Source organism: Pelobates fuscus, chromosome 12 (genome assembly GCF_036172605.1).
Source record: "Pelobates fuscus isolate aPelFus1 chromosome 12, aPelFus1.pri, whole genome shotgun sequence".
NCBI lineage: Eukaryota > Metazoa > Chordata > Amphibia > Anura > Pelobatidae > Pelobates > Pelobates fuscus.
The window spans coordinates 38,673,170-38,690,525 of record NC_086328.1 but is presented as its reverse complement, the minus strand read 5'-3'; the positions used below and the strand labels follow the sequence as shown (position 1 = coordinate 38,690,525).

At 40.6% G+C, this 17,356-nt stretch overlaps 1 protein-coding gene across 1 annotated transcript in view; it reads left to right on the top strand.

The window, feature by feature from the left end:
* LOC134578579 (5-hydroxytryptamine receptor 3A-like) overlaps nt 1-12,246 on the top strand; it is a 54,645-nt gene extending 42,399 nt beyond the window's left edge. Inside the window, exons 8-9 of the mRNA XM_063437548.1 lie at nt 4,871-5,077; nt 11,950-12,246. Of these exons, the coding sequence (XP_063293618.1) occupies nt 4,871-5,077; nt 11,950-12,230 (488 nt within the window). The 3' untranslated portion in view covers nt 12,231-12,246. The remainder of the gene's footprint in view (nt 1-4,870; nt 5,078-11,949) is intronic.
* Nucleotides 12,247-17,356: the final 5,110 nt, after the last annotated feature.

Below are 17,356 nucleotides of genomic sequence, written 5' to 3'. Positions count from 1 at the left end.
AAGTACACTACGTTAGCGTAATCTACAATTTTACCACATGACAGGAGGCTTCATATTTTGCATTTTAACACTATTCAATTAGAGAGAAAGAAATGTGAGAACAAGGGTGGAACTGAAAAACTGGAAATGTTGTCTCCTGAGATCTGTTCACTGAAAGGCATGATATCCGTGAGAGATGTAACCGTCGAGAAAGCATGTGTCTCCGCTGCACCCCATACAGAGAATGAAACAAGATTCGACACCTGCTAAAGTCAGAAGCCAACGTCCGCATCTTGCGAGAGTAGTTGTAGAGACCAGTTTGTGCGGTCTCGTATATGACACAATGAGCTGACCCATAGAAAAGCCACGTAACGAGGCAGCATTCTCCATGTAGTGAAGTAATGTCTTGACCACGCAAAGTTCTGTAGGAAAAAACAGATTTAAAAAAGTTGCAAAATTCGTCTTACTGCGTCTCGAAACCGAAAAAGACACTCCATCCGGAGTAAAGGTCAAAATGTTAATGTCAAAAGCCTGATGAGGTGTAGCAACACCGTAAGTTTCACAGAAAGTTGGCGTAAGGACAGCGAAGCGTTGTCTGGCCAATCCCATAAAAATCGTAGTACCACATCGATGTCCCAGAGCCTTGAATATTTCTGAGCCAGAGGATGTGATATGTGAATACCTCTCAGGAGTCTTTAGATCAGAGGATCCTGACCCACTGGAAGGACTCAGACCAGAACATGTGCCATTAATGGAGCGATACGAACGTCCTGAAGAGAATAAATTAAAAAGGAAATTCAAAATCATGGGAATAGGTGTCGTAAAGGGATAAGAGCCCATCTCCAAACACCAGCTAGACCATTTGTTTCAGGCTGCAAAGTAACATCGTCTGGTGCAGGGTGCCCATGAATCCCATAGCAGGTCCTTAGTGATCTGCGATAAAGCATCTGTTAACCAAGATCCCCTGTAATAGTCCAATCCACTAATTCCATTTGTTCTTGCAGGATGAGGGGATGAGGTTCTCCAGTCAATAGAAGGGGATAGAATGGCAAGAGGAGAGGGTGATCACAAGATAGTTCCAGCTGGTCCGGAAACCATGCCTGACTCTGCCACAGTGGTGTCAGTAGAAGCAGGGAGATCCTCTGGGTTCATACCTGATGTATCACCCTCGCCAATATGGAAAAAAGAGGGAAGGCATTTGCTCCCAGGCTTCGCATTCTGGATCTGGTTGCCAGCAGAAGAATCTTGGGAGTTGTGGGTTGGTTCGAGAGGTGAAAAGGTCAATAATTAGAGGACAATTTGTTGAAGATAGTTTTGTGGAGGTGCCATTCACTGCCATCTCTCCAGTGTCAGGTGAAGCAATCCCCTGTGAGGTTGGAAATTCCTGGGAGGTATTCCGCACATAATGTTATGTTGAGGAAGAGACAGAAGTTGGAAATGTCTTTGGTCGCCTCCTCTAGCGCCTGTGAGCGAACCTCGCCCAAGCAGTTTATATATTGTATCGCTGAGTAGACATGTGCAATTTGTTTCAGCCTGAATGTAAATTCGGAAGTCTGAATTGCTGAATTTTTGAAATGACGAAGTGATGAATTTCGGAAGTGCAGAACCAAATTGAATTGCCAAAGTGGTCCGCAAAGTTGAAGCTGGTAGAAGGCAGATGATGGTTGGGTTAATTCTGGAGTCTTAATTCCAGAAGCAGCTGGTGGCATGGCTCCTTTGTCAACCAGCCCTGCCAAAAAAATCTTGTCCTGGAAGTGGTCTGAATACTTGTTTCATGGACGACTGCGCCTTGTTGAAAGTAGTGAACAATGAGACATGTTTCTTGAGTTCTGCGATAAATGAATCGCCGAAAAGCAGACTGTTGGCTAAAGGACCCTTTAGTTGGGCCCTGCATATCAATAAATGCCCTTTGATGACCCATATGCGTACTGAGAGAAGTAATCCTCAGCGTACGATTCTTTGACGTACTTGGAGTCTGAGGCAGGTATGTCTTGCCAATTATCCTCCTCATCCAATTCAGAGGCATCCTCCCACCATTCGTCTATGACATCTAGAGATGTCAAAAGGTTAAGCGTCCTCATCCTCCAAAGATACCACTGGTGGGGGTATCTCCTATATTGAAAGGTTTGCTGCATTTAGCAGGTGCTTTTCCTTTTGACTGAGTGTGTGGCACTGTGAGGCCAGCTCTGTGGAGTTTTGTCAGGAATTGGAGGTCCTCGGAATGAGCCTCAGAGCTCATGTTGTCTTCCGTGTCTTGTGGTGTCGGCCCCATAGCCTGCGTGGGGAGGTCAGGCGGCAATTGTGTCAACATCTTGGAGATCGCTTTCTCCATGGATGTTGCCACTGCATCATTGATCATCCCCTGGAAGTATTGGCTTTGTGTAGGGGAGTCCGACATTGTAATATAGTGTCCTGTGGAGGGGAGGACGTATACTTTAGAACACTTGCTTGTAAGCAAGGCCTGGTGGGGAGACCCCTTGCTCAGCACAATTGGGGATTGCCTGGTATGAGTGTGGGTGTATGAAAACACCATTTGGATGTTGTGTTGTGAGAGGTCATGAAGAGCGGCTTGCTATGTAAGGGCACAAAGCCAATTTAAATATGGGGAGGTGTTTATAGACACCAATAGCCAAAGGGGGTTCCCCCCTAAATCCCCAATATGTTGGGGAGGTACCTTGCATACTTTAAATCACAGTTCCTAGGTGGATGAAGGAGGTACTGCAATCAGGGGGCTTTCCCCTATACTTCCCTGTTAAGCCATAAGCTGGGATTAGATCTGTAGGGCATGTGGGGGGCTCTCCCCAATAGGTTAGCAGGGGGCTCACCCCTGGGTGCTGCTGTTTCCACAGTTGGCACACCAGGCACTCCACAATATAATGTACACAGGTAATGTAACCACAGTATGCTTATTTGCCCTTAGATTGAGTATATATGTATATACATCACAGTACATTCCTCATAAAAATCAGCATTTCCATGTATTGCACCTTAATTACTGTTCAGCAGTATGTCCACTCCTGTTGTTTGTATGCCAATGGGCCTATTAATTAACAATTGCAGGCCCAGTTTGGTGTTAGCACTTGAAAATGTGTTGCAGGCCATCACTGATTACCTGTAAGTAAAAACAAAATGGCCAGCATGAATCATGCACTCGCGAGATCCAAGATGATCACCGCGCATGAGGACCCACGGGAGTCCACACAGAAACAGGAGAGGGTTAGTGAGTACGAAGCCGCCTCCCTAGCCCCAGACATGAAAGCCTGATTAGTTAGCAGACAAGCCTCAGAGATATATAGATGAACGTCTTGCGGCACGACGCTGGCTGCGGTGCAAGAGCTTAAGGGTAGAATAGGCTGTCGGGAAAGCCAGGGAGCTGGAGCAGCAAAGAAAGAGGAGGAGTAGGAGGCAGGCCTGTCTTATGTATCATATATCTCTTGTTTTTGATTGGTTAGGTTTTTTTTTTTTTTGATTGATCTGTGCTGCTGGAGATTTATAGTATACAAGTTATGCAAAATATGAAGCATCCTGTCATGTGGTAAAATTAGGGATTTTTTTCCTGTGTGTAAGCTGGAATGATATGGAAGAATCTAGTTTATGAATCTCTCTGTATGTAGTTACCTATTAATATACACTGAAAAAGGCTCTTGCAAATGAAGCTCAGCCTTTCACATATCTTTATGCTGCTACTGATCCAGTAAAAAGTGAATAATCCAATTGAAAGCAATTTCGATTTTTTTTTCCCCTCACAATATCAAACAATCTTATTGACTCCAAAATATCAGTCAGATTTCTCATTGGATCAACAAGCTGTTCTTCACAAAAAAAAAAAAAAAAAGCCTTGTGAGAAAATATACATAAGTTAGTTTAATTTGCATGTGTAGACAAAAATCTATATATTTGTTAGAAGAGTGCTAATTTGCCACCTTAGCACATGAATGCGTGCTTTCTGTTTAATGTATATGATTATACACTGATCAGCCACAACCTTAAAACAACTGATAGGTGAAGCTAATACTATTAATTATTTTGTTACAACGTCACCTGTCAATAGGTGGGATACATTAGGCAGAAAGTGAACAGTCAGTTCTTGAATTTCATGTGTTGGAAGCAGGAAAAAATGGGCAAGCTAAAAGAAATAACTTGGGCAAAAGTCAAATAGTGATGGCTAGACGACTGGGTCAGAGCACCACTAAAACAGTAATTCTTGTGGGGTGCAGGCCGGCAAAGGCAGTGTTATGCCCTGGGCAATGTTCTGCTTGGAAACCTTGGATCCTGGCATTCATGTGGATGTTACTTTAACATGTATCACCTACCTAGAGAATGTTGCAGGCCACGTACATCCCTTCATGGCAAATGTGTTACCTGATGGCAGTGACCTCTTTCAGAAAGATAATGCACCCTGCCACACTACAAACTTTGTTCAGGAATGCTTTAAGAAACATGACAGGGGTTGCCTTGACCTCCAAATTCAGCAGATCTCAATCTGATTGAGCATTTGTGGGATGTGCTGGAACAACAAATCTGATCCATGAATTCCCCACCTCGCAACTTGCAGGACTTGCTAACGTCTTGGTGCCAGATACCACAGGACATGTTCAAATGTTGTGTGGAGTGCATGCCTCAACACATCAGAGCTTTTTTGGGAGCATGAGGGGGTCCTACATGATATGGCAGGTGGTTTGATATTGTGGCCGATCAGTGTATACCACAATTTAAATCTCATTAGTAACATATCCTGGATAGTTGTTTTGTATATTTTATAGTACAGTATCAACACAATCAAACAAAAATGATAAAAAACTAAAAATATTAGGGACCAGGGTAGATTGAGGACAGTGTATTGTTGTTAGAAAGATTTTTTTAATGATTTCGCTGTTTGATTTTCGAACAGGTGTATTCTGCTGTGTGTGCATGGGTACAATGATTTTCAGTATAGCTGGCTGTGTGCTTACCTCTTACTTGATGAAGTTATCTTACAAGCAATCTAAAGTTCCATCGTGGATGAACAATTGCTTTCTACGAAATATAGCACGTGGGATGTTTGTCAAATGCAATGGTGCCCAAAAAGATCTGGAAAAAGTACTCCCCTTGGACAAAGGTGAGTGCTCACAGAAGAAAAAGGGACAGTATAGGAACCCAGTAGAGTTGCATTAATATACTTATTAATAAGTTATCCCTTCTATCTCAAAGGCTTGCGTCAAATATTTCAAAATCTTATAAATGTAAGATAACAGATGAAATTCATATCTTTTAATACTTTTTTTTTTTTTAAATTATACTAACCGAATTTTGAAATGACAAGCTTTCGGGAGAACCTCCCTTTCTCAAGTCTAAAGCATATTTAAACAAAGACAAAATGCTTTAGACTTGAGAAAGGGAGGTTCTCCTGAAAGCTTGTCATTTTAAAATTCTGTTATTCCAATAAAAAAGGTATTAAAAGATACAAATGTTATCTGTTATTTTACATATGCATCACTGGACTAATACGGCTACAATCTCTACTCTAGCAAAATTCTTATGACATTTGTCAACTAAATGGCTAAAAAAAATCCCATAAGAACATATGTTTAAACGGGGGCAAAATGTATTTATTTCTTAGTTCTAAAAATAGTTTAGCTTTTGAAAAATATAGTGCAGACTATAAAAAAGTAGAACTTTGCATCACCTACAATAGTTGGGTTATTCACTAAAGTGTTAACTGCTGTAAAAATTGAAAGAGAAACTAAAGTGAATTTCAAAATAACCACATAAAAATATCCACTTCAGTCATATTTTTATTTTGGCTCCTTTGGCTAAAAATGTTAATTCACTTTGAATTCCTGACAATTCTCACTTTAGTTATTAACACAGATATATACCCCTAAGTTTAATGTTAATGTTTGAAATAGGGGATTTCTTTCTTTCAAACAAGGGCTCATATAGATTTTTCAGTATAACTGATTCAACTATCTTGTGGAGAGTTATGACAGGGTTAAAAATTCTCACTTTTCACCTGCCATTAGTGGGTGAATATTCACCCACGGTGCTTGTGCCATGACTTCTTCCAGGCTTGTAATGGCTAGCCACTTTAAGGTCTAGCTAGTAATGTAAGACTTCAAGAATTTGAGCCCTGGTGTATGGCACACACAAACATTATTTTTTTAATTATTTTTTTAAAACAAATATATTTTATTATATTTTATTTTCATTTGGCGGATATATTATATACAAATCTACGTACCAAGGGGCATTGTTTTTTTTTTTTCAAACAAGAGCCTTTTGATGTATCTCAATTACACTGATCTGGGCATTTAAACATTAATAACCTTCTAAAGATTATGAGACCCGGGGACAAAATGAATTCAAATATATTTATATTTTATTTAATAGTCCTCTAAACACTAATAAGTTGATTTATAATTAAGCTGGAAAACATTTTTTTTACCATCAAAAGTCAATAAAAAGATCTGTGATATTTGCTGTCATGGCTTGTGGTCCTGGTTTCTGAGCTTAAATGGACACTCCAAGTACCCAGACAACTTCTGCCCATTGGAGTGGTCTGGGTGCCAACTCCCACTACCCTTAACCCTGCAACTGTAATTATTGCAGTTTTTATAAACTGCAATAATTACCTTGCAGGGTTAACTCCTCCTCTAGTGGCTGTCTACTAGACAGCCACTAGAGGGCACTTCCGTGTCTATAGCACAAAGTTCAAGTTCTGATGGCATTGCTGACCCCTACGATTCACTGTTTAGTGAATAATTTGTAAAAAGAAAATAATATAATTTGCTTATTTTTAACCAGAATTTTTACTTTTTAACCCCTTAAGGACAGAGCTTCAGAAGCTTGACTTACGCTTAATGACACAAGCAATTTTTGCATTTTCTTGCTGTTTGCGTTCAACTGCAATTTGCATCTCTCTCATTTATTGCACCGACACATATTATATACTGTTTTTTAAAGGACAGAAAGGGCTTTAATTTGATATAACATATAAATATATAAATGCTTACTTATTATAAAAAAAATACAGAAAAATGCAAAAAAAAATAAAAATATTGTTTTTTTTTACAGTTTTTGCAATCATAATGTGTGCATAATTAGTGCAGGTTAAGGAAAGTAATTAAAAATAAATTCATTTAGTTGTTCTGATTTACAGAATATATAATGTGTCTGGGATTTTAAGTTTTTTTTGGTAGTTACAGGTCACAAAGCACAAGGAGTAAAATAAAATTTTAATATGGAGCGATTTTAGAATTTGGTATGTTTGTCTTGTAAGCCTAATAGCCATAAAATAAAACAAAATTGCCACACAAAAGTATATATTTATATAAAGTAGACATCACAGGCTATTTACCTAAGGTTGTTTTGACACTTTCTACGTAGCCATTTTACCGCCAACCTCTGCTAAATATTGGAGTAAAATTGTGTTTTTGGGGGGTTTTTCGCACACAAACGTATAACAAAGAACTTCTCATGTGTATTTTGTAAAGTTGTTGTGTGCTATTCCTGTACAAAGTTTTATTATGTGTTCAGTTACTTCTGCTGAGTACAACGGTACCCCCATTGTATGTCTTTGGCACTATTTTGTGAAGCTACAGTGCCATATAGGAGACCTGTCCTTTTCAGTATTCACAGTAGAATTTTGAGAGACGGATATAATGAGCCTATGCTTCCATTTGGGGTATTATAACAGTTTGACTGTTCAAAAACCCCCACAAAGGCCTACCATTTGTAAAAGTAGACACTACAGGGTATCTCATAAGGTGCATATTGTGCCTTAACATGCCCCCATTTTTTTACCATTACATGCCAAAGTATGTGGTAAAAAATAATTGTGTGCATTTTTTACATACGGATTGCATTTTTGCTGGGCATTTTGTATATTTCATATGTGCCACTAAGTTCAAACCCCCCAAATTATGCTCAGCTAAGTCTTCTGAGTAAAAGGACACCCCCATTGTATGTCTATGGCACTATTTCGTGAAGCTACAGTGCCATACAGGAGACCTGTCCTTTTCAGTATTCACAGTAGAATTTTGAGAGACGGATTTAATGAGCCTATGCTTCCATTTGGGGTATTATAACAGTTTGACTGTTCAAAAAAAAAAACACAAAGGCCTACCATTTGTAAAAGTAGACACTCCAGGGTATATCATAAGGTGCATATTGTGCCTTAGCATGCCCCCATTTATTCACCAATATATGCCAAAGTATGTGGTAAAAAATAATTTTGTGCATTTTTTGACATACGGATTGCATTTTTGCTGGGCATTTTGTATATTTCATATGTGCCACTAAGTTCAAAACCTTCAAATTATGCTCAGCTAAGTCTTCTGAGTAAAAAGACATCCCCAATGAATGTCTTTGGCACTATTTTGTGAAGCTACAGTGGCATATTGGAGACCAAGCCATATCAGTTTTTACAGAACTTTGAATTTTGACGCTGGACCTATGTGCAATTTCCAAGCATCTTCGTAAGTTTTAAATTCAAACTACCCCACAAAGGCCTACCATTTCTTAAAGTAGACACCCCAGGGTATTTCAAAAGGCATATTTTGAACCTTAGCGTGGGATAATTTTTCCGCTAGCTTGTACCAGGTGTAGTGGTAATAAGCGTTTTTTCTGCCTTTTTGACACACAAAGTGAGTTTGCACAGTATATTTTGCAAACCTTATGTGTACCACCACTCTATAATACTTTATATGTTGCTCAGCTATGTCGGCTGAGTACAAAAATACCCCCGTATGTACCTTTGCCAGGTATATGTGGACATCGGAGGGGCACATTTGGGACACAGCCATTCCATTTTTTTTTCAAACTTTACATTTTTACGCTGTGCCCATGTCCCATTTTAGAGTATTTTACCAGGCTATATAATCCAAATACTCCAGAAAGCCATACCATTTCTTAAAGAAGACATCCCAGGGTATTTCAAAAGGCATATTTTGAAAATTAGTGTGGGATAATTTTTCCGCTAGCTTGTACCAGGTGTAGTGGTAATAAGCGTTTTTTCTGCCTTTTTGACACACAAAGTGAGTTTGCACAGTATATTTTGCAAACATTTTGTGTACCACCACTCTATAATACTTTATATGTTGCTCAGCTATGTCGGCTGAGTACAAAAATACCCCCGTATGTACCTTTGCCAGGTATATGTGGACATCGGAGGGGCACATTTGGGACACAGCCATTCCATTTTTTTCAAACTTTTAATTTTTACGCTGTGCCCATGTCCCATTTTAGAGTATTTTACCAGGCTATATAATCCAAATACCCCATAAAGCCATACCATTTCTTAAAGAAGACATCCCAGGGTATTTCAAAAGGCATATTTTGAACCTTAGCGTGGGATCATTTTTCCGCTAGCTTGTACCAGGTGTAGTGGTAATGAGCGTTATTAAATGTATTTTTTTTACTTTTTAAAACTTTTTTTACTTTTTAAAACTATTTTTTAAACTTTTGTTTTGCTTATTCATTTTTTTAAAGTTTCCTAAACTTTCGTAAAACTTTTTTTTACAGATTTAACATTTTTCTAAGCTTTTTCTTTTACCGTTAACCCCTAACTAGCAGTAAGCAGCACTAACAGTAAATTCCCCATTTTCCCATAACTCCCACCCACCCCAGCTAACAAAATATTTCATTATACAATATTTAAATTAGTTAATTAAATTAATTTAACCCCTGAGGGTTAAAAAATAAATAAGTTAATCGTCAGGGGTTAAAAAAAAATTAGATCACAGTATAATACTGTGATCTGTATTTTGATCACTGTAGGCAGTGATAGACTGGCAGGCAAGGGGTTAATTTTTATTTGGACTGGGTAAAGGGTTTATATTTTTTTTATTTTTTACTTAAACGTTATTAAAACTTTTTTTTTACTTAATTTTTTAACTTTTTAAAGCTTATTTTAAAACTTTTTTTAACGTTAACCCCTAGTTAGCCTAACACTAAATCCCCCAATTCCCCACTAACTTCCACCCTCCCCAGCTAGCTAAATTTATAATTTTAAAATATTTAAATTAATTAATAAAATAAATTTAACCCCTGAGGGTTAAAAAAAAAAATAATTAACCCTCAGGGGTTAAAAAAAAAATCAGATCATATTAAAATGTAATCCCTGCCAATTGATCACTGTAGTCAGTGATCAATTGGCAGGGAAGGGGTTAATTTTTTATTAATATGGGTAAAGGGGGGGTGGGATTTTAATTTAACTTTTTTTTTTAACAGCAGGGGGCAGGATCACTGAAGATCCGTCTCCCTGCACTTCACACTGAACCCGGAAGTGCAGGGAGGCGGAGGTGAGTATAGAGAGCACATGTGCCCGCTCTGGCATGCTGTCAGAGCGGGCACATGTACTCTGACAGCCCGATCCGGTGCTCCCGGTCTGCCTCTAATGCAGAGGCAGACCGGAGCACCATTAACCCCACGATCGCCGCGATTGCGGCGATCTGGGGTTAATTTTACCGCGTGACGGACGAGGTCCGTCACCCGTCGTTAAGGGCATCCCCAGGATGACGGACCTCGTCCGTCACCCGTCGTGAAGGGGTTAAATCATTGGTAAACTTCCTTAAAGGAACACTATAGTCATCTAAATTACTTTAGCTAAATAAAGCAGTTTTAGTGTATAGATCATTCCCCTGCAATTCCACTGCTCAATTCACTGTCATTTAGGAGTTAAATCACGTTGTTTTCTGTTTATGCAGCCCAAGCCACACCTCTCCTGGCTATGATTGACAGAGCCTGCATGAAAAAAAAAACTGGTTTCACTTTCAAACAGATGTAATTAACCTTAAATAATTGTATCTCCATCTCTAAATTGAACTTTAATCACATACAGGAGGCTCTTGCAGGGTCTAGCAAGCTTCTAACATAGCAGGGGATAAGAAAATCTTAATTAAACAGAACTTGCAATAAAGAAAGCCTAAATAGGGCTCTCTTTACAGGAAGTGTTTATGGAAGGCTGTGCAAGTCACATGCAGGGAGGTGTGACTAGGGTTCATAAACAAAGGGATTTAACTCCTAAATGGCAGAGGATTGAGCAGTGAGGCTGCAGGGGCATGTTCTATACACAAAAACTGCTTCATTAAGCTAAAATTGTTCAGGTGACTATAGTGTCCCTTTAACTATTTCCCAGCTCAGTCAATGCCCCCTTAACTCTCTATCACCAGCGTCTCCCTCTCCCATTTCTTTTCCTCACTACAGTATTACCACCTCCAAGTACTATTTCATCCCAGCTGTATCTCTCATGCATAAAGAGTCAACCTGGATTTTGGATCTGAACTGTTTTGTGGTGGGATCATTGTGATATGCAAATGGTTTCAAATGGTTTCCTTTAATAATATGCTCAATATAGATTAATAATAATACGTATAAAATTAGACAACTAATTTATAATGGTGTTACTATTAGTTAAATAATCAAATTCACAGAACACACCATGTTTATTATAGGTATGTCATTTTAAAGTAAGTTATCATATGGCATGGCCTTAAATTTGAAATTCTCCTTAAAATCACTTTGAATTCTAGTCAATGACCTTGTTAATATTGTTAAATAAATTTTTTTAATGGGACACTGTAGGCACCCAGACCACCACATGTTTACATTGCAGCACTAAGTCAGCCACTAGAAGGCTTCCTGGTTTGAACCGAACCTGTGGTCCGGTATCTGATACTGGACATTCTTACGCTCTGCATGAGGACCTGCAGCGTTAGATTTTTTTCCCCATAGGAAAGCATTGATTAAATGCTTTCCCTATGGTGAGGTATAATGCGCGATCGGCAGTTGCCGCGCATGCACATTAGAGCCTGCTCGTCGCGGGATGGAGGAGTAGCTTCGACCCAGCTGGGATAAGGTAAGTAAATAATGGGGTATTCCTGGCACTATAGTATCCCTTTAATATTTTTATAGGGGTATAAAATGGCCTGGTCATGTACCTCACACACAATATAATTTAGTGTTTAATTAATATATTTCTCGTATTTGCAGATTGTTACAACAATAATAACACAAAGAGAAAATCTCTCCTGCCTGAGAAGAGGAAGAAGTTTCAGAGAAAAAGAAAACCTAACCCAGAGGTAAAACTTCTAAGAAAGATACTGGCAGTGATCGTGAAGATCCATGAGAAGTGGAATACATCCATTGACCAAGATAATATGAAGTCCGAGTGGTATACAGCAGCAGTGGCGTTAGATCGCCTGATTGTTATAGTTTATCTCATTATTGTGATTACTATGGTAATTATCCTGATTATTTCTTGGACACAATGAAAAGAAACTAGACTTTAATAAAGACTTCTGAATGCAAATCTAGTATTATTTGCTATTTTCTACACTTTGAACATCTGTGTTTTACTTTATCTCTCATTTCATAGTTCCGTTTCCCTCTATCTGTCAAGAATTATTTAATTCTTTCTCTTGAGGTGATTCACTAAACACCAGATTTTGTTGGATGGAGAAAATCCAGTGAAAATGGCAGAATTCTGACGAAATCCAAATGCGGTCAGAATTCATTCAGTCAAAGCCCACCTCCTGTCAAAATACGGGTAGAGTTCGTGTGGGAGTTGGTCTCCCAGCTGTTACCATTTCTCTAATATTTACTGGGAGGAAGTGATGCTTTTGAGACCGAATTGTGTCACTTCCTCCTCCTTTTTGACCAACTTTGCTTCTGGTACGTTCATTCAAAATTATGATCTAGGAGTGTGGTATATCACAATACCAAAAGGCAAAATAGTTTAACCTAGTGCAGACATTGTGTATAAGTTGCTGTAGCCCCAACAGCAAGCAAAATATAGCAATCCAAAGTATTCATCCACAAAGCACAGCTTAGCTATAGGGGCCCACTAGAGCAGCCAAAATTTATTCAAAGATCATTCAAAGTATACACGTTTCGGGACCCTGCCATGTCACGATACTGTCACATTTGGAGATAGAAGCCAGTAAAGTCTCTGTGATGGTAGTCAACATCACCAAGAGCTTAAGATGGACAATTACCAGGCATAACTCTGCATCACTGTGGAATCACTGGAACCCTACTCACAAAATATAACACAAGCAAAACTACTTATCGTTTCCGAATTGCAAATATACAGCAGCTGGCTACAGAGAAACTCTCAGCAATTACACAGGTACATTTATATAGAAGGAGTCAGGACTATATCCTAGCGCAGTAAAAACCATAGCTCCATAACACCCAAACCTTGAAAATCTGCTCACACAACATTAGGGGATTTAACTCTCCCCAGAAATGACAATTGCTCTTGACAGAGGTAAAAAAGCATGGTGCGGATATTGTGGGTCTCCAAGAGTTCTAAGACCCTCACTGGGTCTTAAAAACTACCCACACCAATACCACTCCATGCATGACCACAAATCCAGAGGTGTTAGCATCTTAATACACCAATCAGTGACACATGAACCACTCAAAATCCTCACAGACAGCAAAGGTCGATATCTCATCTTAATATGCAATCTCAACAATGTGACCTACACCATAGTTAACATGTACGTGCCAAATGGTAACCCAAGACAATTTCTACAACATTTACTGACTAAAGTCACAAACCTAGAACAAGGCATACTGATATGCTGTGGAGAACTAAACCACGTTCTTGAACCCGAGCGCAACTCTGGACCCTGCTACACCCAGGTCGAAGAAACTCCAATCTGCATGCACCCTCCTCAATAAACTCTTACTCCAATTAAATCTGTATGACATATGGTGCATATTACACCCTTGGGACAAAAAATACTTCTTCACAACTACCGCAGGACTCCCGCAAATACACCACTGCACTCATGGAGACATCACCTGGTCAGATCACGCACCAGCCACCCTAAAACCTACAGATGCGTACACCTAGAAAGGTAGACATCTAAATAGACAACGACGAGCTAAACTCATGAAACACCTTACAGAACTATAAATGTAGAGAGCGAGAGAACATAATATGTCCTAGTAAAGATAAATTCCTAAATAAATTAATTTGACACATAAAATATAATGTTTAATCAGTATTGTTAAAAAAGGAATAAATATCCTAAAGACACAGGGATACAATAGGTTAAAGAAATATATACAGGGGATAAATATATACAGGAAGAGTAGTAACAAATGATAGGTACTTGTGATGGACCACCTGCCACCCCGACTGGGTACCTCCGTCAATTGATGCTCCTAGTGCTCACTGTGTACACCCAGCCATCCGCCAGACATAATAAGCACTGCAGAACCCACGAACTGCCGCTGGTTGGTTGGGGTCTCGCCGTCTTCCACCCACCCTGGACCCAAGACCAGGATCCAGCTCCCAGTGGGTAGACCTCTCCTCCTCCAAACAGCGTAGCAGGAACAAGCTCTTAAAAGAGCTTAGTGATTTTAATCCCTGGGGAGTATAGTGATATAGCAATCCCTAGGGTAGATGCAGCCTTTCCCCCCACACATGAGACGATGCTCTATGTTGAGGGTAAAACAGGAACTTAGCAGATCTGAGGGTTTATTGACTTTTATACAGTTTTCCCCACAAGGTGACCACCCATGTGGACCTTGTGGAGCACAGGACACAAAGTCACAAAACCAATCAAAGCAGTATTGTATAGTTAGACACTCCCAGATAATGTACACAAACCCTCCCCTCTGCTTGTGATACGATTAACAAAGACAATGGGCTAACTCAATTACTCCTAACAGAAAAAAACATAAATTTTTACAAACCCCAAAAAGTACCCCAAAATACAACACATCCCCTGATAGCCCCGATCTGGTTGAACAACATATCCAAAAATAACCCAGATCGGTTCAGGGGTTCAGGAATTTCCTTGAAGTCGTATTTTTGCCCTACCTTGCACATGGTTCCTTGCCCAAATCAGTTCCATACACTCAACGACAAAACACTGCAGGACAATTTAAGATGTTTGAAAGGGGCATTGTGCTAAGTCCCAATATGCAAATAGTGGTTTTAAAAGGCAATACACCCCAGGGGTGATAGTCACAGGGCAAGAGGCTGACAAGCAGGCCTCTCCAAAACCCAGTGGCGAGGTTACTTTCGCCACAGTACCTTTGTAGAGAATTTAGCATGTAAGGGAGAGAATTGTTGGGTGTCCACCAGGATGTAACAAAAAATTGTTACATTTGTATAGACTCCTGGTTGAACTAATTAGTTGCTTTCAGTACAACAGATGACTGAAGAAAAGCAGCTATCAGAGATTATATTAATATATGAAACAATGCAGAACGGGGACACAATGCCACACCACTAACGACATAGCAGAAGCGTTCTGCGACTTTTATCATACCCTATATATTCTTACCCCCCCCGAGACAACACCCCTCAATATACAAGACTATTTGAGCACAAACCTCCCCTCCAGGGTACCAGACACCACAGCACACACACTGGAGGAGCCATTCTCTCTTGCTGAGCTTTTTCTTGCAATCAATACAATGCCGAAAGGCAAAAGTTCGGACCCAGACGGCCTCACCGCCCGATACTACCAGACACTGGTGGGGGAACTGGAACCACACTTTCTTAAAATGTTCAATGGACTGGACTCCTCCCTACCCCCACCGATGCTGCGAGCTTCTATTACCCAGGGCCGTCTTTAACGCGGGGCAAACGGGGCACTTGCACCGGGCCCTGTCCCTGCTGGGGGGCCCAAGACAGCTGCTCCGTTTGCCCTCTGCCCGCAAACTATGGGGGCCCATCGGGTGGCCCATACACTTAGGGCCACCCGGTGGGCCTGTGTCAGCAGGGGCCCGGTCAGGCGCTGTGGCGCTTTAACAGTGCGACCGGGCCCTTGCTTTTCGGCAGCCGACTGGGAGGAAGTGACAGCCGCGTGTCACTTCCTCCCACAGAAACAGGAGCTGCACGGGACGAAGAAGCTGTTCCGGAGGGGGCCAGGCCGGGAGAGCTTAACTCCCAGCCACCCCAGTCAGCCCACTGGACCCCAGGGAAGCCACCCTCCAGGAAAAGGTAAGAAACTGGAGTGTGGTTATCAAATTTTGCATGTGTGTGTGTGTGTGTCAGTGTCAGTATATATGTATGTGTGTTAGTGTGCCAGTATGTCTGTCAGTGTATCTGTATGTCTGTGTGTGTGAGTCTGTCAGTGTCTGTGTGGTTCAGTATGTGTGCATGTCTGTCAGTGTATGTGTGTATATCTGTCAGTGTGTCAGTATGTCTGTGTGTGTGAGTCTGCCTGTCAGTGTGTCAGTATGTCTGTCTCTGTGTGTGTGTGTGTCTGTAAGTGTGTCAGTATGTCTGTATGTGTGTTTCAGTATGTCTGTCTGTCTGTCTGTGTGTATGTGTGCCAGAATGTCTGTATATCTATGTGTGAGTCTGTCAGTGTCCGTGTGGTTCTGTATGTCTGTGTTTGTCAATATGTCTGTCAGTGTATGTGTGTTTCAGTATGTCCATCTGTCTGTGTGTATATGTGCCGGTATGTCTGTCAGTGTATCTGTATGTCTGTGTGTGTGAGTCCGTCAGTGTCTGTGTGGTTCAGTATGTCTATGTGTATGTGTGTTTCAGTATGGCTGTCTGTGTCAGTACGTCTGTCAGAATGTGTCTCTGTATGTTGTCCATTTGTGTTTGTGTGTGTATCTGTATGTGTCAGTGTTTGTATCTGTATATCTGCATGTGTGTCAGGTTGTGTATCTGTGTGTCTGTATGTGTGTCGGTGTATTTATATGAAGTCAGTGTGTGTACCTTTGTATCTGCATGCATGCCAGTGTTTGTATCTGTGTGTGTCTATGTGTGTGTCAGTGTATCTATATGTAGTCTGTGTGTATCTGTATGTTCTTGTGTGTATCTATATGCGGTTAGTGTGTATCTGCGTGTGTGTGTCAGGTAGTGTATTTGTGCGTATCTATATGTAGTCAGGGGGGCCCAAGTAAATGCTTGCCCAGGGTCCAATCCAAATTAAAGACGGCCCTGCTATTACCATTATACCCAAGCCTGGGAAGGACCCAGAGGTATGCGGCTGTTATAGGCCCATCTCCCTTATCAATCTGGACCTCAAACTAATAGCCAAATTAATAGCAAACCGCATGAAACCCCTATTACCAGATCTAGTCCGCCCTGATCAAGCGGGTTTTGTGCCGGGACGTGAGGCCAGGGACAACACCTCGAGAATATTAAATGTAATACACGGAGCAAACAACTCACAGGCTGACAAAATTGTTGGGTATATATGCAGAGAAGGCCTTTGACAGGGTGGACTGGACATATCTGTTTAAAGTACTAGAAGTGATAGGTTTTGGCCCGAAATAGAGAAAATGGATACAAATCCTGTACAGAGGACCAACAGCCAGTGTCAGAGTCAACGTACAATTGTCCGCGCACCCTTCCAGATAAACAATGGGACCCGCCAGGGATGCCCACTATCACCCCTTCTATTTGTCCTGG